General features: G+C 38.4%; 2 protein-coding genes across 3 annotated transcripts; both read left to right on the top strand.

Annotated features, from left to right (window-relative positions):
* The first annotated feature begins 2,938 nt into the window (after positions 1-2,938).
* On the top strand, positions 2,939-5,634 carry LOC105420334 (putative pentatricopeptide repeat-containing protein At5g52630). The gene is made up of 2 exons (XM_011623652.3): positions 2,939-3,797; positions 4,095-5,634. Exons 1-2 carry the CDS (start codon positions 3,093-3,095, stop codon positions 5,517-5,519), a joined length of 2,130 nt encoding a protein of 709 aa, XP_011621954.2. The 5' UTR covers positions 2,939-3,092; the 3' UTR covers positions 5,520-5,634.
* Positions 5,635-8,796: 3,162 nt separating this feature from the next.
* Positions 8,797-20,741, top strand: LOC18430161 (Flavin containing amine oxidoreductase family). Of its 2 annotated transcripts, none has more exons than XM_006840321.4 (9): positions 8,797-9,335; positions 14,426-14,611; positions 14,930-15,014; positions 16,048-16,195; positions 16,291-16,371; positions 17,588-17,759; positions 18,921-19,080; positions 19,403-19,506; positions 20,030-20,741. In XM_006840321.4, the coding sequence occupies exons 1-9, from the start codon at positions 8,859-8,861 to the stop codon at positions 20,327-20,329; spliced, it is 1,713 nt and encodes a 570-aa protein (XP_006840384.1). In that variant the 5' UTR covers positions 8,797-8,858; the 3' UTR covers positions 20,330-20,741. The 2 variants fall into 2 exon arrangements, with proteins under 2 accessions (XP_006840384.1, XP_088715771.1); XM_088859645.1 differs by having other exon boundaries at positions 14,923-15,014.
* Positions 20,742-22,379: the final 1,638 nt, after the last annotated feature.

Below are 22,379 nucleotides of genomic sequence, written 5' to 3'. Positions count from 1 at the left end.
AAAATCTATAAATTATTTTTTTAATCAAAATTTTGTATACATATAGAAATTAACATGAGCCTTAATTTTTCGAAACAGTCTATCTGCGCAAAACAAAATATTTGAACCTCACCCTTGATCCCAGGTACCTAAATATTCAAATGCCATTGAGCCCCTCTCTTTTACTCTCTGCATTATAATTTTTTTGAGAAAATTTTAAGATCCCCGAGTCGGACCACCCAACTCGGCGATACTCAGACTCACCTGGGTGGCGAGTTCAAGTTGGCTCACCTGAGTTTTTCCATACTGCTTGAGGATATTGCTTTGAAAATCAATATCAAGGTTTGCACCATCCCTAAGTTGCCTTCTTATTTGTTGCTTCCTTCCTTGAGTTATGTAACTAATGGCGAATTATATGTTATCCCATTTTAGGTGGGTGGTAGAAATTCATTGCATTCCTATGGTAACAGACAATACAACAATAATATTTGGTGTTTATGTCAGATATGATATTTGGTGTTGATATCAAATACCCTCGACCAGGGGAGGGTTCAACTCCTTCGGTGTTGATGTCTGATACCCTCAATCATGTGAGGGTTCAACTCTTTCCACAGCAACGTTAATCAATTTAAAATGGTCCTTTTTAATATAAAAATATTAAAAAAGACAGAGCAAATATTAAAAAGGACGGAGTAAAGATTCCATAGCAACTCCTTTTTAATATAAAATATTTCATTTCTGATAATCAAAAGGACAGAGTAAAGATTGCTCCCACGTAAAAATGGTCCCTTATGAAGTCTCTATTGGTCCTATTTTTAATTTGCGCCTTGTAAGAGCTCGTTTGGATCCGTTGAAGCAATCACTAAGATGTTCCCCTAACCTGACCCGGAAATGGACCGGAGGGAACCGCCACATGGGGAATGTCCAAGTCTTGTCCTACATCGACAATTTCATGTGAGATCTGTTCATTTGTTTCATTTCTTATAATGATGAATGCTTTATTGGAAATTCATAAAATTCTTTTGTAGATCATTGATTGGCTTGAGATAACCAAATATTCAAGGGCTTGTTTTCTTGTCACGAGTGAAATTCATACTTTAAGTTTGAGAGTATGGACAAGCATTGTTAATGTTATGAATATAAAAAAAGCTTTGTGGGAAAGACTTATGCAAGAGATCTCGGTAATACGAGATCAAGCACCGGTTGTGCTTGTAGGTGTATAGATTCACCTAAAGCATGTGTAAAGACAACATTCCTCAAGAACTCAAGAATGTGAGTATTGAAGGTGGAGTTTGTATAAGAAGAACAAGCATGAAGGAAGATGAGCAAGACATGCTCATATCAGCTATTGGGCTAAACATCTTGCGGAATTGGATAAGTTCTCTAGGTTTTTCGAAAGATGAATAAGGCGATATGTTTGGTAAGGCAAGGGTGTGACTTTGCATCGAGGTGGAGATTGTTGGGACGGTAATGCAAATCACCCCATTTTGTATTTTCTCTTTTGTTAAATGATATTTTCATCATAAAAAACAAGTCTTTTATGGAGGTCTGTAAAAGACATTTTTAGAGAGAGAAAAAACATAACAAAAAAAAAAAAAAAAAGAGTGTAGAGCAGTTTTGAGAGGTAGAGATTGGGGGTTCTTGTACAAACCGTAGTACCATTGTGACCCTTGTATTGGGCCGGATTTGATCTGGACTTCTTCACGATGACGGTCTTGGTTAACGGAGACAACGAGGGGAGTTGATTGATGGTGATATTGTGGTAGGACAACATAGACGAAAAAAGGAGTTGATTGATGATGATATTGTGGTAAGAAATTTTCATCTGAGATTTCTTTGTTATTGTATGAGGTAATCTCTACAAATACCAAACTCGTAAATTTCTCCCTTGGATAGTGAATGTATCATTATCCTCTTGCCTGTGGATATAGGCCATCTTGGGTGAACCAAGTAAATATGTGGGTTCCTTCTACTATTAATTGTGTTGGGTTTGATGATTTTTCATAATACTTTTTTTGTTTTTATATATTTCCTAATATATTAAGCACACATTGTTGCCAATGTGTTCTTAGGTATTTTATTCGGGTGTTGGATTCATTATTGTAGGGTGTTCACCATATCAAGTAGAGATTTGAGTTAGCCCGATTTGTCCACAAGGGAGATAGCCCCGATTTCTTGTTTCTATTTTTACATTTGTAGTTCTTTATTCTCATTTTTTTAAAAAATATCAAACCAGCTATATTTTGGAAACCATACATTTTTTGAATTTTAGTTATTTTTTTAAATTTTCAAATCTTGAATATCCAAAAAAATTTTCAACCCAAAAATTTATTATTTTTAACAGTATTTGGATTTTGGAAGTTCAAACTTTGTAAAAAATAAATAGATAAATTTATGGGTTAAAAATAATTTTAGATATTCAAAATTCTAAAATGTTGAAAAATATAGTTTTTGGGCTGCATAATAAATTTTGGATATTCAAAATCCAAAAATTGTAAAAATAAAATAATGAAAATTTCGAACTGTTAAAAAAATTGAGGATATTATTATTTTTTGATATTCTAAATGCAAAAATATTAAAAAATAACAAAATTTCAAGAAATATATAGTTTCGAATCATGAGTCCGAAACATGGACAATTAGGTCTTTTACAAAATTTGACAAATAAATGGGTATGAATGTGAGGACAAAAAATATATAGATTTAGGTAAATTTCAAATGTTTCGAGATTATATATTATGAGACCATTTATTTTTGTTACAAAGAGATCACAATTGTTGATAGCTATTAGATATCAAGTTGGATGGCTTGGGATGTGTCTTGCGAGACGTTTATTTGATTTGTAAGTCTGGTCAATAACATACTCACTACCACTCAATTTGAAATCTAATATGATGATAACCTCATTGCATGCAAATTAAATGATCTCTTTATATACTTTTTCATTTAAAATAATTTCAATTATAGGAGATATATGCATAATTTTCCCGTGAAAATAAAATCTGTCCCAAAACTCTCACTCTCAATAAAACTTGCCTCAAATCTCAATAGAGACCAATCATCCTCTACTGGAAAGCTACATTTGAAAACAAAACCTTCACTGCACGCATATTATGAGAGTTCTCCTCCTAAAACCCAACACAAAACCAAAGTCTCCTCACCCTCACACTCTCTCTCCCAACTGCCTTTACACAGCCCCTCAAATCTCTTCCCCAACCCCAACTGATTTCAGTTCTCAGCTGAGCAAATTCACCCACCTCCAAAACATCAAAAATGGCAGAAAAGCCCATGCCCAAATCATCAAAACAGGGTGCACCTCTTTCCCCTTCCTCCACAACAGCCTCATCAACATGTATGCAAAGTGTGGGCAAACATATGAGAGCCTCCTCATATTTGAATCAACCCAAGAGAACAATGTCATATCTTGGACCTCTGCCATTTCTGCATTTGTTAGGGGCAACATGCCTTACAAAGCCATGAGCCTTTTCTCTAGAATGAGAAGAGAGGGGACTCAACCAAACCAGTTTACTCTCTCTGCAATTTTGCCTTCTTGTTGGGAATTAAAAAATGGGGTTCAGATTCATTCATTGGCCTGTAAAAATGGCTTTAGTTCTGATGTTTTTGTGGCAAGTGCACTTGTTGATATGTACTCTAAGTGTTTGGATATGGTCGGGGCTAGAAAAGTGTTTGAGGAAATGGGTGAGAGGAATTTGGTTTCTTGGAACACCATGGTTGTTGGGTTTTCTCAGAGTAAGATTTATGGGGAGGCTTTTGGGTTTTTTAGGGGGCTTTTGGCTGAGGGGATTAGACCTGACCAGGTGAGGGATCTCTCTCTCTCTCTCTCTCTCTCTCTCTCTCTCTCTCTCACAAACGCGCACATTCACGTATGTGCGCACGCACACTCCCAGACATCAAATTACCATCACCGTATTTCAAACTTCCCCAAACCCAGGCTTGACATTATAATTTTGAAAACAGGGTCACTCAATATTCTCTCTCTCTCTCTCTCTCTCTCTCTCTCTCTCTCTCTCTCTCTCTCTCTCTCTCTCTCTCTCTCTCTCTCTCAAGTATACAAACATTAACAATGTTTTTCCCTTTGAATATGAACCGTACAGGTGACAATTTCCAGCATTCTGAGCTCCTGTGCAAACACATGTAGCCTATGGTCAGGCAAACAAGTTCATGTTCTCTCCATTAAACTGAGTCTCAATTCCTTGCCTTTTGTTTATAATTCTCTTCTTGACATGTACAATAAATGCAGAGCCTTAGAAGAAGCCATGCAATTGTTTCATAGCTTGAGAGATAGAGATGCCATCACATGGAATGTGATGATCATGGGTTTGGCCCAAAATAAGAGCCCTGAGGAGGCCTGCAACTACTTTTGCCTTATGAGGACAGAAGGAATACAAGCTGATGATGTTTCTTTCTCTACAGTTCTTTATGCAACTGCAGGTTTAGCTTCCCTAGACCAAGGGACCATTATACACAGCCAAGCTATAAAATCTGGTTTTCACTCTAACGCATGTGTGGCCAGCTCCTTGATAACCATGTACTCGAAGTGTGGGAGCATGATTGATGCCTACAAAGTTTTCAGCGAGATGGGTTCATCACGAAACGTGGTGTCTTGGACAGCTGTGATTGCAGCTCACCAGCAACATGGGCTCGGGACTCGTTCGATTGAGCTTTTCAAGGAAATGATCAAAGATGGGGTCGAACCTGATTATATAACTTATGTGTGTGTCCTTTCAGCTTGTAGTCACAACGGACTCATCGAACAAGGGTTTGAATTCTTTGATTCCATGGTTCGAGACCATGGGTTACGGCCAGGACATGAACACTATGCTTGTATGGTGGACCTATTGGGCCGAGTTGGTCGATTAGAAGAGGCAAAGCAGCTCATTGAGACCATGCCCATTAAGCCTGATTCCACAGTTTGGGGTGCTTTGCTTGGTGCTTGTAGAATTCATGGCAATTTGGATATAGGAAAAGAAGCAGCCGAGAAACTCTTTAAGATCGAACCCAAAAACCCCGGAAACTATGTGCTTCTATCTAACATGTATGCTACAAAGGGAAGGTTAGATGAAGCCAATGAAGTGAGAAGACTAATGGGTGTCCATGGAGTGAGAAAGGAACCTGGGTGTAGTTGGATTGAGTTTCAAAATGTCACATATGTTTTCAATGTTCATGACAGGTCTCATCCTAAGAGTGATGAGATTTATGAGATGTTAGGGAGATTGGAGGAATTGGTTAGAGAGAGAGGATATGTAGTCAAAATGCGGTTTGCACTGGATGATATGGAAGAAGAGAATAAGGAGCACAGATTGTGGTATCACAGTGAGAGATTGGCCCTTGCATTCGGGCTGATAAGCATGCCCGCCCCCGCGCCGATAAGGATTAAGAAGAATTTGAGGACCTGTGGAGACTGTCACTTTGTGATGAAGGTTGCGTCAGAGATTTTCAAGAGAGAGATAGTTGTAAGGGATGTTAACCGATTCCACCTGTTTAAAGATGGTTCTTGCTCTTGTAGAGATTATTGGTGAATATCTTGTCATTTTTCTTTATGGAGTGAGGTTCATATAAGGTTGCAACCTTAAACAATTTAATGTAAGATGCACCTCTAAATTTTGTTATAAGATGCAATTTTGGTGTCTCTAAGGATGGCCCGAGAATCTATTATCTCCAATTATAAAAATTTTGAACTCCAAAAATAGTTCAAATCAAGTAGATCTATTGAGTGTCTACTTGAGTAGAGGAATGGCTCATCTCAACCATCCATTGTATAGTGGCCAAGGCCATATAAGAAGATCATGTTACAGTATAATGTATAAGATGAAAGATCAGGTAAAAACTGTAAAACCCTATGTAATAGATTCTAAACCAAAGTGAAAACTTGATTAGTTAGATTTGGCTCCCTGGTTACTTTCATGAAATTGACAAGGATGATCAGTTAGATTAGTTTCCCCAGTTAAATGCCATGGAAAAGTGAATAATGATAGCATAGACTGCTCAACATTCAGGCATTCGCTTGATTGTTTAGTGTCGATTATTGCAATGCTATATCCACAGCATGAATACCAAACCAAACTACCCTAAAAAAATAAAGCAAGCGTAGAGGACAAAACAGTAGAACAATCTGCTTCCCAAAATGGGGTCCCTGTCAACATTATTCTTTGAATTTTGTACCTTTGGATACCGAAGCATGAACTGTGCGGTTGAGTATGTGATCAGCCTCTTACCGATACACTCCATTCTTGATGCTATTTTTTGTGTCGACCGTTCCAGACGTGAAGAACATTAAAAGGTTCGAGCACAAGGTTATAGTTTGAACCAAAGACGTCTTATGCCTATATACCTCCACATAGAGGGATATCAGAAGGTTTGACATTTTGGGAATATTACAAGGTTACTCGAGCACGAGGTTAGGTTGAATCTAAGACATCTTGTGCCGTGTTCATTCCCTATATGACTGCACCAAAAACATCCAACATATTTTATCCATACACCCAATTTTGTAGCCTTATGTTACACATACGCTCCACTTTTGGAGCCATGACTTAAGACCCCATTTCTTGAACTGGCCATAGAAAGGTTTTCGAGCACAAGGTCTAGGTCAGAATCCAAAGGGATCTTGTATATCATGTTCATAGGATCGACCACTGCACCAACAACATTTAAGTTTGATAAGTATGAGCTATTTCTTATATACATCTAAAAATTATTACAAAATGATGATCATATGAACATGTATTCCTGTGTCTTAAACGCCGGTTTTGCACACACTAGTCCATGTCTAGGCTACATGGCAAAATGTATATAAGAAATTTTTCACAGCTCATTAGTTCCAATTCTCTTCAGAATGTACGCATTTGCAGTGCGGAAAAATCCATAGAGGATTTCCTTTTGAGCATTGGATCTCAATACCGGACTCATGGGGTATTTAACAATATTATGTTCAATTATCTTGTTGTGAAGAGGTTAACCTACAACAAAAAAAACTCCATAAGTTCTAGTATTTACAGAAAATTTTAATTTTATTTGTTTCAATCTGATTTTATTTCTTTCAATCAGTTTCAAATATGACTATTCATAATCAAAAGAAAAACATCTTGGATTGTGAGTTCTTAAATCTAACCCTAAAAAATTTGTAGGATCCTTGTTCAACGAGGATGTTATCATTTTTAGGTTATAGGTCCAATTTAAACATTTTTTTAACTTTTAGGTTGGCCACTAGGTCAAAGAGGTTGCATAGGCAAAATTTGGGTGTTAAGACTATTAGAAAATTTGGGTCAAGACTACACCCAGTCTAGATTTGACCCTCCTCCAGGATCACAAAATCTTTTTGACTTTTTCTTGAGGTTGGGGGTGAGGGTGGTTGGTGATGTCTTGCACAAAACTACAAACTAAACAAATGTGTATACCACAGGCTATAAAAAACACTACGGAAAGTTACAGAAAATCCAGTTTTAATTTTAAAATATAAAAATAATCTCATATATTTTATATCTTACACTCAAATTTATTTATTTTTTAATAGCATAAAGTATATTTTAGTTTTATCTCTTTATCTATACATTGGATTAAACTCAAATTTAATATGTTCATATTTTTCATCATCACATACCTATAAAAATATTTTTAAAATAATTTAACATAGATAAGATTATCAAAATATCCCAATAATTATAATACTTCGTTACAAGATATATTACTCTTTGGCCTTAAAACCGTTTTATTCTTCATATAGGTGCATCTCGAGATTGAGATGATCAAATTAGAGGGTTGACAACTTATATTAACTTTTTCATTTAAAAAATCCCGTTAGAATACATTTGATTAATAGGTGAACAAGGATAGAATATTAAACAATTAAGAAAGGGCCACTAATAAGAATACACGTCAGACGTATTTTGAGAAATTTTTCTTAAAATTATTAGGAAAAATTTTATATATATATATATATATATATATATAGTTTCTGTTATTACGGCTCTATTGAATAGTTTCCGTTATTTGCACCGTGTCCGTTTTTTATGTCAAAACATAAATTTAAAAAACCGACTACTTTATCTTTTTTTGGTTTTTGAACAACGGAATTAAAAGAAAATACATCAATTTCGGTTCTTGAATAACCGATCGATTCTTCAAGAACTGAAAAATGTTTTCTCTCACTTGTGCCTACCTCTCTAAAGTCATAGTTATCCGATAAAATAAAAAAGAAATAATTAATTTGAGCCCCTAAATTTAGAAAAAATCTTAGAGATCATAAGATTAGAAGATTAGGAAAAATCGTATGGTATATTATCTCTCTACCTCTTTGAAGTCATGGTTATCCCATAAAATCAAAGGAATAGTTAGTTTGGGTCCCTAAATTTAAAAGAAATTTAGATATTATGAACTTACTAAAACAAAGACGAAGAGAGAGAGTTTAAAAAATGAACTATTTTTACTCAAATAATGGAGAGAGCAGGGGTAGAGATAGAGGAAAAATATTTCAAAATTTTAAAATTTTTTATTTTTCAAAAACCTAAATTGGCCTGAAAATTCTTGGAATTCAATTAGGATAAAGGTGTTTTTTTTAATTTCTGTTTTAACATGAAAAAATGAGTCACGGTTATAAATATCGAAAACCATTCGGTAAAGTTGTAATAATGTAAACTACAACGAATATGTTTGTAATTTCTCAAAATATTATTTGCCCAAGATTTACAACGCACCCAATCCGTCCAATTTCACATTCGAGGGCTTTGGGCTATTGTCATCTAAAAGATTTTCGTGAATTCCCGAGATAAAAGCAAAAGGTTTCCTGAGAATGGGATTGGTCCTCTCTCTTTCTATAGTCCCTCTCTACAGAGTGGGTTTGGTCCTCTCTTTCCTCTACGATGGCCATCCTCACGGAGCTCGCCCTATTCCCCACAATTTCTGCATTTTCCGGCCAAGTTCCGACCGGCTCTTCCTTCTCTCTCTCATCAAAACCCAATGCCTTTCCCTTCCTTTCTTCCTCTGCATTTTCTCACACATCAAAACCCCTTAAAAATCCCCTTAAAAATCCAGGAAGATGGCGCAAGCGCCTTCAATGCGTTCTAGAACAAAAGGAAGCAGTGGCGCCGCCTCCTTCAACGGCAGAAGGAGAGGGCTTAAACGAGGTTTTGGACTGTGTTATTGTGGGGGGTGGCATCAGTGGGTTGAGCATTGCTCAGGCCCTTGCTACCAAGCACAAGGACGAGGCTAAAAAGGTAATTGTGACAGAGGCCAATGGTAGGGTGGGTGGCAATATCACCACTTTAGAGAGAGATGGGTATTTGTGGGAGGAAGGCCCCAATAGTTTTCAGCTCTCTGATCCAATGTTAACAATGGTGGTAAGTGATTTCTACTCTACATTTTTGTAATCTTTCTCTACTTCTCGTGAAATGGCCTCTCTCTCTCTCTCTGAATTGCAGTGATGGTGGTAAGTGATTTTTACTCTGAATTTTTGTAATCTTTCTTTACTTATGAAACTCTCTCTCTGAATTGCAGTAATGGTGGTTAGTGATTTCATTTCCATTTTCATAATATTTTGCTAAATCTTATTTGGTGGCCTTTGACATCTCTCTCTAGTTGAATTTCTTTAAACTCTGTGATTGTATTTGTTTATTTTGATTCAAATGCGCTAAACATGGTGGTTAGGGAAATTGTGTATTCTCTCCAATTCTTATTTAGTGTCCCTTGTTTACCATCTCCTCCTTTCTCTCACTTTAAATTTGAAAAAAAACCCTGAAATTTTGTATCTTACTCATGATAGAAATGCGTGTTTCTTTTTTACATTTTTTTTAATTGATGTTGACTGATGTTCTTTTTCTTTAAACTGTAAAACATTCTGAATATTTAATTATTTGAAATTGGGTTGGTCTGTGTTTTTTTTTGTTTTTTTGGGAAAATTTTGTTGTTGTTTTTAATTCTAAGTCGAACTGTGAAATACTCTGCACATTTATTTGTTTGAAATTATGTTTAGTTGTGCTCTTTTTTTTTTTTTGGAAAAGTGTTTCATGTGGGTTGGACCGCATTTCTACATATGCGGTCTAGAAAGTGTAAAGCATCCATCTTAAAGATGGATGCAAGTAAGTGTTTCATCTAAAAACAATAGAAACTAATGGAGAATGGCATAGGGCCTTGATGGTCGTATTGCGGAGCCCTATGATGAGGTCTCTGGCTCCATTCTCACCAAAGGGTAGGGACCCAAATCTCACTTACTTTACCACTTTAAAAAACGTTTGGCGGCCACAAAAATGGCCTGCACTCCCGCCCTCTACCCCCTGCACCCATCCTCAACCTCCACCCCACCCACCCCCCCCCCCCCCCCCCCCTCCCTCCTCTACTCTCCCTACTTTTTGAACCCTCTGTCTTAGAATAACGGACCTTTACAAGTGCTTTGTGGTCAGTGTGTTCCATCCTCAAAAGGATGATGTCTGGGGCATTGAGAGATGGGGGAAACTACTATGGAAGACCCATCCCTTTCTTGCAGAAAACTCTCTGATGGGTCTTTTCTTTTCTCCTTCCCATCTCAGAGCCTTGCCATCTTGGCCTCCAACTCTCCTGCTTCTGCATTTCAGGGAGCTTCACTGACCCTAACAAGGTGGACTCAAGACTTAGGCTCTTTCCGCCTTCAGAAGGTTTGGGTCATGGTTTCTGTAATTCCTCTTCACGCCTGAGGCCATGATTCCTTCAAGATGATTGGAAATTTTTGCCGTACTTTTGTTGCTATTCATTGGAAATCTCTGGAGTCTCTGCACTTGGGTTCCATTAGATTGATTATTGATGTTCTGGATCCCCAATTCATTCCCCCTTACCTGTGGCTGGAAATCTCTCGGCGGTTCTTTCATGTCTTCCTTTCCTGGTCGACTGCTTCCCCTTCGTCGCCTCGTTTTGTTTCCGTCCACACCTCTTCTAGTCCTTCACCGGAAACTTACGGTAAACCCCGTTTTGAAGAGTGGACTGTGGTTTCCAGAAACCGGAACTCCCAGCGTCGCAACTTCTAAAAATGCCATCAGCAAGCGGCTTATCATCGTCCATTTCCCGATCCATAGCCGCGCACCATCTAGACTGCCAACCGTTTCGATCTGCCACCCCCCTTGCGGCCCAAGGCAGGGTCAAACGTCGTACCCTCACCTACCCAAGGTGACGCTACACATGCCACACATCCTTCTGAGCTTTCCCTCAACTTGACGCATGGGGGCGGAGTGTCGGTTTCGACGTACACCGACTGTATGCCGCCTACCTCAAGCCCCCCACCCGCTCCTCCCGCCCCTTTCCCCCCTCCATCATCCTCTGTCTCTCTCTCCCATCCTCTCACCTACCCCTCCCCTCTCCCGAGGCATCCCTACCCACAGGAAAATTTGTTTGCTCTTCTTTGTTTACCCACACCCTTACCTTTGGATCCTTCACCCCCTCTTTCCTTTCGTCTTTTCTTCCCTCTTCAACCGATGAGGTTTCTGGCCACCTATCTGTCCCGTTGAATGGAGAAGCTTCTTCCCTCCTATTCTGCCACAGCCGCCTCTTCTCTCCGGGCAACTACTTCGGTCTCTGTTCCTTCACCCTCCCCCCTTTCCAGACTCATCTTTCCCCTACCCGACCCCCCACCTTCCTCGCTCCCTTTGATTATGCTCCTCCTTCCCGTCCTGTTGTAGCCTCCATCTCCTTCGACCCTTCCACCATTCCTCCTCCACCCTCAACCCAGTCACCGCCCCCCCCCCCCACCTCAACTTGGACTCTCCCCTTGGTTCGCTTGCCCCCCCAGACCCCGAGGCTTGCACTATGGACCCCTTCTCCTCTATCTCCTGGAACCCCTCATTGGTTTCCCTGTTGACCCCTCCAGCGGGGACCCCATCATGGTCTCTTTCCCAGTAACCATCCATTACCTTGCTGCCCCTCCTCCCATCCCCTCTTTCCTCTCCGAAACCCACCCCCTATGCTTTTTCTCTTGGGACCCACCATCTCTTTCTCTTGCTCCCTCTTTCCCCTTTCCTTTCCTTCTCTGCCCTCCCCCCTTTTACCCCCCTACGCTTATTCCCCTCTCCCTTGCACCAGTTCACTGTGATTTCTTTAATCCCCCCCCCCCACCATTCCTCCTCCACCCTCAACCCAGTCACCACCCCCCCCCCACCTCAACTTGGACTCTCCCCTTGGTTCGCTTGCCCCCCCAGACCCCGAGGCTTGCACTATGGACCCCTTCTCCTCTATCTCTTGGAACCCCTCAGTGGTTTCCCTGTTGACCCCTCCAGCGGGGACCCCATCATTGTCTCTTTCCCAGTAACCATCCATTTACCCTGCTGCCCCTCCTCCCATCCCCTCTTTCCTCTCCGAAACCCACCCCCTATGCTTTTTCTCTTGGGACCCACCATCTCTTTCTCTTGCTCCCTCTTTCCCCTTTCCTTTCCTTCTCTGCCCTCCCTCCTTTTACCCCCCTACGCTTATACCCCTCTCCCTTGCACCAGTTCACTGTGATTTCTTTAATCCCCCCCCCTCTGGCCCCCTAAATCCTCCTAATTCTCCCGCTGATAATCTTCTTGACTCTCTTCTAGAAGTTACTTGAGAAGCCCCACCTTACAATTTCCTGGACGACGAAGCTGCAGTATTTAGGCCCACGCCTCAGGACAAAGTCCTATCGGTCTGACTTCTTTCTTGATGCAGCCCCATTCTTAGCAACCTCCGCCTTCGGGAGAAGGATCTCCGGTGCCTTGTAGCGCCTCTGGGTCTGCATATTCTAGCTTCTCCTCGGCCTCTGTCCCGCCTCCAATGTTGGTGGACTTCTCTTTTGTAGACAAAATGGATCGAGCACAAGGAAAGATTCATAATGTTATGGACGTCATGGTCTTCCCCTTCAATAAGTTCTTCAACACGAAAACCCTTGCCAAATTCAGGGTCAGTCGCAAAGGAAAACATGAACTAGATAATTTGGTCTATAATATTAACTATGATCGTGCTGCTTCTCTACCTCTATCGCCACCTGCTTCAGACCCCATTCTCCAAGGGTCTCTGGTAAGAAGATCCCCGAGGATCTCCACCCTAATCCGCCTGCCCTAATGCTTATTCTTTCTTGGAATATCCGAGGGTTAGGCCTCCTAATAAAAAACAGGCGGTGAGGGATTTTTATATGAAATAAAACCCCTCTATCCTTGCCCTCACATAAACTAAGTTGCCTGCACCCACCCTGCGTCAGATAAGACAAGCCTGGGGCAGACGGCCTTGCCAATGGGAAGCACTCCTTGCTAATGGAGCCTCTGGAAGCATTTGGGTAATTTGGGACCCAACAGCAAATACCCTTATCCATGTCTCCATGGGTTCTTTCTCAGTCTTAATGTTATTGTTCAGAGTTTTCGATGCTCTGCCGTGGAAATTCACGACCGTTTATGGGCCAAATTTAGACTCTTTGAGACTCACTTTTTGGGAAGAACTTAACTCCATAGCCTCTCTACCTCACCCTATCTGGTGTCTAGGGGGAGATTTTAATGTTACTCGTTGGTCCTTCGAAAGGAACTCGTCCTCTAGAATTACCCCGGCGATGCAAAGTTTATTGGATTTTGTTGCTCTAAACAACCTCTTGGATATCCCTATCCAGGGCACTCAATTTACGTGGTCTAACCATTCCCAAAGCCCCTCTCTCTCCATTTCTTGGCCTCCCTTGACTGGGACGAAACTTTTGCTGGTTCTCATGTCTCTGCCCTACCTAAACCAACATCCGACCACTACCCATTGCTACTCGACACACACCTGGTTTTAAGAGGACCTAAACCTTTTAGATTTGAGCTGGCTTGGTTCGAAGAGGATTGTTTCTCCTCCCTTTCCCCTGCCTGGTGGTCGTTTCTCAGGGACTCTGTTGCAGGATGGGCGGGTTTCAGATTTCAAAGAAAGCTGCAGCTCCTAAAATCCACTCTCAAAGCGTGGAGTAGAAACCTCCCAGGTTCCTTTGGACCCCAAAAACAGAATACTCTTTCTGCCATCCAAGACTTGGACAGTGTCCCGACCCTTGATTTACAATAATCTATCGGGAAATACTTTGACAACCCAATGATGATTAACATAATGGAAAATGACGAGTGTGGATTGAATGTATTTTTTCACAATTGAAAGCAAAATGATTGACAAAGAACATGATGAAGAAGATAGTTAAAAGATATATCAGGAACCTGCTGGATACTAATTTGTGATGTCAAAATTGTTATTGCATGGTAATATGGCCATTACCAAAGACGTTGGCACTAGAGCAGTTCCTTTGTGGTTTTGAGGATGTGAATTGATGTTTCATGTAATTGTCTCACATGGGCTATTATATGTTGTAAGAGATGTAAAGATTCATGTATTTTCAATGCCAAAAAGTAATAACATAATATCTTTTTATTATTCTTGCCACTGATCCAATATTTCTTTTTCTATTATTAGGTACACTTATTTTGCACTTTTTTGTTCATTGCAGGTGGATAGTGGCTTGAAAGATGACCTTGTATTGGGTGACCCCAATGCACCACGTTTTGTTTTATGGGGTGGAAAATTGAGACCTGTTCCTTCAAAGCCTACTGATTTACCCTTTTTTGACTTGATGAGCTTCGGTGGAAAGTTACGAGCAGGCTTTGGTGCACTTGGTTTGCGGCCTCCACCTCCAGTGTGTTCTCATGCATCCTTGCCCCTTCCAGTTTCTTCAAACTAGTTGCTGTTAAAGCTATATAATATATGCAAGAATATGCACGACGTGTGTTACATGCATATGGGTGTGGTTCTTGTGTTCCATTTAGGTGTTATGTGTTCATCTGTATATTACTTGTCATGTTAAATGCTCAATTCTTTGTGCTTCTAAATTGGCTTTGTTAGCTTCTTCTTGTGTCTCCACATGATCTATGTACATTTTATTGCCTACTCTTGTTTGTTATGACACAGTCTTTCATTGGATTTCTCATATTTATATTTTTGGAGAAGGCTACAGGGTCACGAGGAATCAGTTGAGGACTTTGTTCGTCGTAACCTTGGTGATGAGGTGTTCGAACGGTTGATTGAACCATTTTGCTCAGGTGCGTTCATGTGATGGAATTACCTCTTTTTGTCTTGAGGGAAAATCTTACATTTCACAATTTGACATTGAAGTGATGTCTGATATTTGTTATATCCTTCTGTTTTGTTTTTTTTTTTTTTGTTGTTGTTGTTTTTAATGGCTCTTGTGATATTCTGATGTTGTTAAGCCATCTTTAAACAGTTGTAGAATTTCACTTGTCAAAGTTTCTACAGTCACAATTGCTGTTGGCCTATCACATTAGAGGTAGATTAGGCTTAGGGCCAGTTTGGAGGGAGTAGTGATTAAAAGCACGGCGTCTTGGACTGGCCAAGGTCCCTAGCCTGAGTCAGTGGTCTAAATATGCTAAGTTGGTGGTCTCACTTAGCCATGTCTCTATGAAAATATACACAGAAGTGATTTGATCTGGTGAGACTCGCCTGAGTTTCAAAGTATTTTATCTGGACCTGGCACCTTGTTGAGTCCAAGTGAGCAAGTCCAAGCCCGAGTCACCAAGTTTTTAATGACTGGGATGGACCATTGTACAATATTTGTATTGTTATCTTCTTCCACTTGTGCAGGAACTTGATTGTAACTCATTTATTTTTGTTGCTTTTGAAATCCCTCTTATGTAGTAAACGCTGCCAAATAGTGGCAATTTGGTAACTGCTGGAGGAAAAGATACTGTATTTTCTCTTATTCTATATTAGTAGGAGGAAGAATATTCATTTGGGTGGCGTCCAAACTCGCCCTTAATGTTCTCTGACCAAATGTAGGTTCTCTTTAATTTTAAATTGTGAACAATGGCTACCTGTCCCCAGGTAAGCATATTTGGTGACTGCTAGTCCAGGGAAAATGGGTGTACATAAGTAAGGGATAGGGATCTTACAGTTTTTCTTAGCTTTCTCCTTTTCTATGTGTTTTATGTGATGTACCGCTATCAGGAATTGAGAAACCCTTTTGTGTTCCTCCCTCCACCCCCTCCCCTCCCCCTCCTCTTTTTGTTGATATAATATGGTCTTTTCTGTTTCTAATGGCTACAAGCTTGGCATCAGGGGTCTATGCTGGTGACCCAGCAAAGCTGAGTATGAAAGCAGCGTTTGGAAAAGTTTGGAAGTTGGAGCAGAAGGGTGGAAGTATCATTGGGGGTACCATCAAAACTATACAAGAGAGCAAGAAGAACCCTAAGCCTCCTAGAGATCTGTAATAAAAATTAGAATTTTTGTGCTATTTACTTTTGGTATTATTCTTTTAAAAACTGTGTGTGTTCTACTAATTGATATTTGTTGATTTTCCAGGCGATTACAGAAACCAAAGGGTCAGACAGTTGGGTCTTTTAAAAGGGGACTCAGTATGCTGCCTGAAGCAATTGCTTCGAGGTATGGCTGTTATGATAACTATAGTTGGATAGATTTTCTTCCTATAAGAAACTTGTTTCCATTAATGGCACGGTCTAACTCTCTGTCTAAATTGCTTGTCCATTGCATTTCTGGTCTCTTTGAAGAATCATCAGTTTAGTTGGTATCTTGGTTTTGAAAAATGTAGTTGCATTTCTTGTTGGCTATATATAAAAAATCTATACAGATCTAGGCTTCAAAATATCGTTGAAGATTATATTATGAACTTTTCGAATCACTTCTTTTCTTGGATTGTAATGCTGTTGATAAGCACTTTATAATATGGTTAAAGGCAGTGTTCGCAAATCGAACCGGAACGGTTAACCGGACATAGGCCCAAAAGCGGTTTAACTGGCCTAACCGGTAAACCGGCCAATTCAACCGTTCTAACCAGGCAAGTCCCGAGCTGTCAAAAAAGTGTTGAAAAAAATAAAAAAGATACAAAAAAAATATACTAAAATATGAAAAACATATAAATAATGATTAAAATAAAACACATTCAAATGAAGTTGAAAATTAATGAAAAAAATGGATTTTAACGAATCGATTTGTGCCTAAGGGTATTTTTAAAATTTTCTAAAAAAGATGGGAAAATATAAAAGTGAGTATTAATTACCAAAAAAAAATTTAATCTTTACCATAATGTAAAGAATATTAAAAAATACATTACAAACCAAATTTCTTATTTTTGAAAATTTATATACATCTTTTTGAATTTTTTTTTTAAATACAGGTCGATCCCCTAAACCGCCCAAAAAAAGCCGGTTCCGATCTAACCGGGCGATTAGCTGTTAGATCGCCCGGTTTTCACAATCGTGGTTAAAGGTGCTCTAAACTTTTGGCAGGCATGTGCATTTTAGGTTGTAAATCTCTATCTTCTTTGTATTACTCAAAACTTAGTCTTTCTGTTGTTTTCTGATTCCATGGGATAAGAGCATATTCGTGCTTACAGCTCATGCATATGGAACAGTAGTTCACACTTCTCTGCTGGAAACATTTAATTATGACTGCTGGTTTTAAGTCATCCATACTCCATGTCCCATTCCTACATACTATAAACGTTTTCCTATTTTAAACTATTGAGTTTTTCTTTTTGATTGGGTTTAACTATTTGAAGATTTATTTCAAGTAATTGAAGTTTCTTTTTCAAGCGTTTCTTTATCAGAGGGACTTGTGGCATGTCTTGTTAATTTTGCAGGCTCGGTGGTAAAGTTAAATTGTCTTGGAAGCTTTCAAGCATTAAACAGCTGGATGGAAGAGGGTATACTTTGTCTTATGACACACCTGAAGGATCGTTATCCATCCGGACAAAGAGCATTATTCTCACAGTCCCATCTTACGTTGCTAGCAGCATCTTGCACCCACTCTCCGTATGTTCTTCTTCACCTCTTTTGGAATGGTTCAGCAGTTAACAATTTTGCAGTTTTTACTTTTCTTGGTCTTGATCATTTAATGCTTTCATATTGTTTAATTCTGTTAGAGACAGTCTAACTTGGTCTATTTTCATTGTTACCATATTACAATGATTTGCATAAAATGTGGTCCTTGTAATACTCAATATCATAATAATGTTAAAGTGGCATAATTATTTTTGTCCCCACCAGATTAAAATTTCCAATATTCCATTATCATCTAATTTTACAAGACTTGGACCACTCAAGAAGTACCACATAACGTGTTCTTTGTGAGCCTTGATGATCTGTGTATAATCAAATCACAACACCTGAATGTTCCTATCAGCATTATTACTTTTTAGTCATGGAAACCTAAAACTAGAAACGTATGTATTTAAATATGTAAATTGGTGACAAAAAAGAAATGAGGAAAGAGGAAAAGCTGCAAAATAATTTAATACCAATCAGGGGGTAGCTATGTATGTTGATGTGTAACTACCTCATGATTTTAGCAAGCCACCTAAACAATGGTAAGCAGTAGGTGGATTAGTAAAACTATTTGGTGACTAGATTGCCTCCTGTGTTTTGGATGGGAAAATAGAAACATTGAGTGAGGCTATTAAAGATATTGGATGCTAAACTAGCCCGATGGGAAAATAGAAAACATTGAGTGAGGTATTGAAGATATGGGATGCTAAACTAGCCCTCAAAAATTACACTATTGGAATGTTACATGAGCATCGTCGCCTGAGGATGATAGAACTTCCCAGAGCAAGTAAATTGAGCTTGAATCAAAGTCTATTTAACTTGTTGAAATGGATGTCTATTTCAAGCATGAGGGCGAGGTCTACCTTGCCAGTAGTTCTTACTTCATTGTGTCAACTTTTACCTGCAGATAGTACATCATGTCAATTTCTACCTGCTATGATCTTTTTAGGGTGCCGAGTGGTTTATTGCATTTATTATCTTTTTTGTTTGATTGATGATATTGTGTCTCCATCAAAAAGAAGGAAATATAAGAAGGAAAAGGAAAAAAAGAAATACTTTTGTTTCATCTTACATATAATTAATCTCCTACTTTCCCCTAGTAATGGTAAGGCCCTTGTTTCGATGCTAGTTTGACTTGCTTATTTGCAGAATGATGCTGCAGATGCTCTTTCAAAGTTCTTTTACCCACCAGTGGCAGCAGTTTCTGTTTCGTACTCCTATGAATCAATTCGCAAGGAGTGCTTGATAGATGGTCAACTGAAGGGGTTTGGTCAATTGCATCCTCGCAGCCAAGGTGTAGAGACATTGGGTATGTTCTCTTTCTTAGCATCTCTGCCTACCTATAATACTTCTTCTCAGAAATGAGCCATGTGGTTGCACCCTGATACACCATAGTTTTGTTAAAAGATCAAATTAAGGATTTTTCTTCTAAAATGACTTCTTTTCTTTTTTTGTTTTTCATTTTTGTTTTCTTGGACATGCGTGTATTTGTGTGAAAGCTTTTGTTTCACTTTATTTCTCAGAAGCACCTGGAAGCCATCATGATTATTTTTCATAACATTATTTTAGCAAAATTAATTTTTGGTCCATTTCAAGCTCTCGAAGTTAGTTTCTCTGTCTTCAATTTGCAGGAACGATTTATAGCTCATCACTTTTTCCAAATCGTGCTCCACCTGGCCGGGTGCTTCTCCTTAACTACATAGGGGGCGCAACCAATCCTGGAATTTTGTCCAAGGTATGCATTCTTGCAATGCGTTTCAGTAGCTGATCTCAATTGAGATGTTATACAACACAACAGGAGTAGGTTTTTCACTGCATCATAGGAGTTTATTTCCAAAGGTTCCCTCCTTTCCTTGTGTATCTATAATTCTATAAATTTGTGTTTGTGCGAGAATTACAAGTCCATGCTTGCAATTCATGCACAAACAATGATGAAGATCCTAATTTTCTATTCCCTGGACTTGAAATTTCAGCATTTTAACCTTCTTGGCTTGCGAAAACTTTCATATGAGAGCCCAAGGTGTTAATCCCGAATAGAAATATCTTTTTTCAGCTGAAATGACAATTTTAGAAGACTTAAGACTTTACATGGCTTATGTACACTGCAAAGACCATTATCTTTGACCAAGGGCATCTCTCTCCCATATTGAATTGTAAATGTAGTAGGACAAGATAAACAAGTACAAAATCAAACACGAGTGCATCTAAGAATAAACAGACTTGTGAGTGATGCGGTTTGACCGTTTATTTGTTATTAGAGTGAGAGCATGCTTGTGGAGGCAATTGACCGAGATCTTCGAAAAATGCTTATCAATCCAAATGCTGAAGACCCTCTTGTTCTTGGGGTCAGAGTATGGCCTCAAGCCATTCCCCAGTTCTTAGTTGGGCATCTCGACCTTCTTGAGGCTGCAAAGGGTGCTCTGAGAGATGGTGGGTTTGAAGGGCTCTTTCTTGGAGGTAATTATGTGTCAGGTGTAGCTTTAGGCCGATGCATCGAGGGTGCTTATGAGAGTGCCATGGAGGTCTCAAATTTTTTGGCCAAATGTGTGTATCAGTAGTGGTGTCTGCCATCTGAAACATTTACAGCGGTTTGGTTGTTAGAGAAATGGCAGTTTTTTTGGTCCTATGTGATTCTAGTATGATTAATACTTGGCCATTGTATTTTACTTACTGTTAATGAAGTACATATCTTTTTAACTTCAAAAAAAAATGAAGTACATGTCGTTTTTATATGCCCTTTATATACCTTTTTTATATGCTCTCTCTCTCTCTTCTCATAGATTTGGACACAGATTTTTTTGCTGCGGAGCTAATCCAAGCGCTTTTAAAATTCTTACGTAATAACGGAGTTGAACAGGGCTCGGTCTTGCTGGCAGTATCATCTGAGCCTCATCTATTCTCACTGAGGGCGAGTTTGGATGTAACAAAAAATGCAATGTTTTCAAATGACAGAAAAAAATATTGAGATGGCAATTGGGAACCTTCTGGATTATATTTTTACATTTTATTCCCCAATAAAACGGATTATGACATATTTTTACATTTTATTCCCCAATAAAACGGATTATGATGTTAAGCCAAATTTGCCCAAAAAACGTTAGTGTAAAAGATTTGAGTTAGACTCAAAACTTTTTTGCTCAAATTCTTTTTCGCTTTCCAGTTGACATTTTTCTCCAAACCTTCAAGTCCCATTTACAAAATTTATCTTCTACTCTCAAACAGGCCTCACAGCTCTTTATTTCTCTCATCTAACTATATATCTTTTTTTAGTTTTCCTCTTCGTGCCTTTTTTTTAAACCTTCCTGCTTTGAGTCGCACTTATAAAAGCCTCACGTCCACTCTCACAGCTCTTTCTTTCTCTCATCTTCAATCCTATTTTTCAATACTAATTCGACTTTTTCTCTCTTTAAAAAAAATAAACCTTTCCATCTTTCTCTTTTCATAGAGCTCTCTCAAGCATTTTGATGCACCCCTAAATTAATAGAGCTCTCCTTGGCATTTCGACAGGCGGTTGTAATCCTAGATTCTTTTTTCTTACTCTCTCTACAAATTGGCATTTCGACGGGCGGTTGTAATCTTAGATTCCCTTTTCTTACTCTCTCTACAAATTCAGGGTTTAGCTCGATATCTCTAATAACCGTGATTCTTCATCTTTGGGTCTTGAGAGTGGAGTTTTTTTTTGTTATTTTTCATCTAAATTTAATGGGATGGTCTTCGGGTCTTGAGAGTGGATTTTTTTTTTGTTGTTTTTCCATCTAAATTTAATGAGGTGGTTTTTTGAGTACGTAGAGGGAGATATTTTACACCCTCACAACATTTGGTTTATAAAAGAAGTCTCACCTCTTTTGCCCATCCATCAAGTTTTTCTCTCTAATAATAATATTAAACTTCTCATTATCTATGTCTCCTACATTTATAGGAATAAACTGCAGATCTAGAGAGAGAATAATCAATATAATTAAATTATGAAATTGTATAAATTTAAATTTTGAAATTGTGTAAATTGGGTTTATATAATAAAATTATGAAATTATGTAAATTTAAAATTTGAAATTGTGTAAATTGGGTTTGAGATTTCTAATCGATCTCTTTAAAATTTCATATTTTGATTTATTTTTCTATCATTTTCGACTGCTCTATGGAGATCAATAATATGCAAAAAATAAAAAGAATTTTTTTAAAAAAATCGAAATAATATTTTTTTAAAAAATTATAGGCGATTGATTTTTGTACTTTTCCAAAATTCAAAATTGAACTTTACAAAATTCATTTTTTTCTGTTGGTATTTATAAAATTTGTTTTTAAATAACAAAATCAAATTTAACAACCCATATATCTCCCCTAAAAGAGATGTTTTTCAAATTGTCTATTAGTAATAGACTTGCCACGTTGTTTTTCAAATGGTCTATTAGTACTTCGTGCATAGACTTGCCACGATAGTATAAACTATTTAAGCCCGAGTCATTTGTTATATGAGTGTTTTTTTTTTTATCTCCATGTTTGTAAACATGTTTTACCAAAAAAAATATATATAAATTTAAAATATGACTACATTAGTTGTAAAGAAATACAATCCAACTATCACGAAAAATGTAGTATAAAATCCAA

This window comes from Amborella trichopoda, chromosome 2 (genome assembly GCF_054954075.1).
Source record: "Amborella trichopoda isolate Santa Cruz 75 chromosome 2, AtrichopodaSantaCruz75HAP2 v2.0, whole genome shotgun sequence".
Taxonomy (NCBI): Eukaryota; Viridiplantae; Streptophyta; class Magnoliopsida; order Amborellales; family Amborellaceae; genus Amborella; species Amborella trichopoda.
Note: the sequence above shows the minus strand (reverse complement) of the source record. Positions and strands in the feature narration are given on the sequence as shown.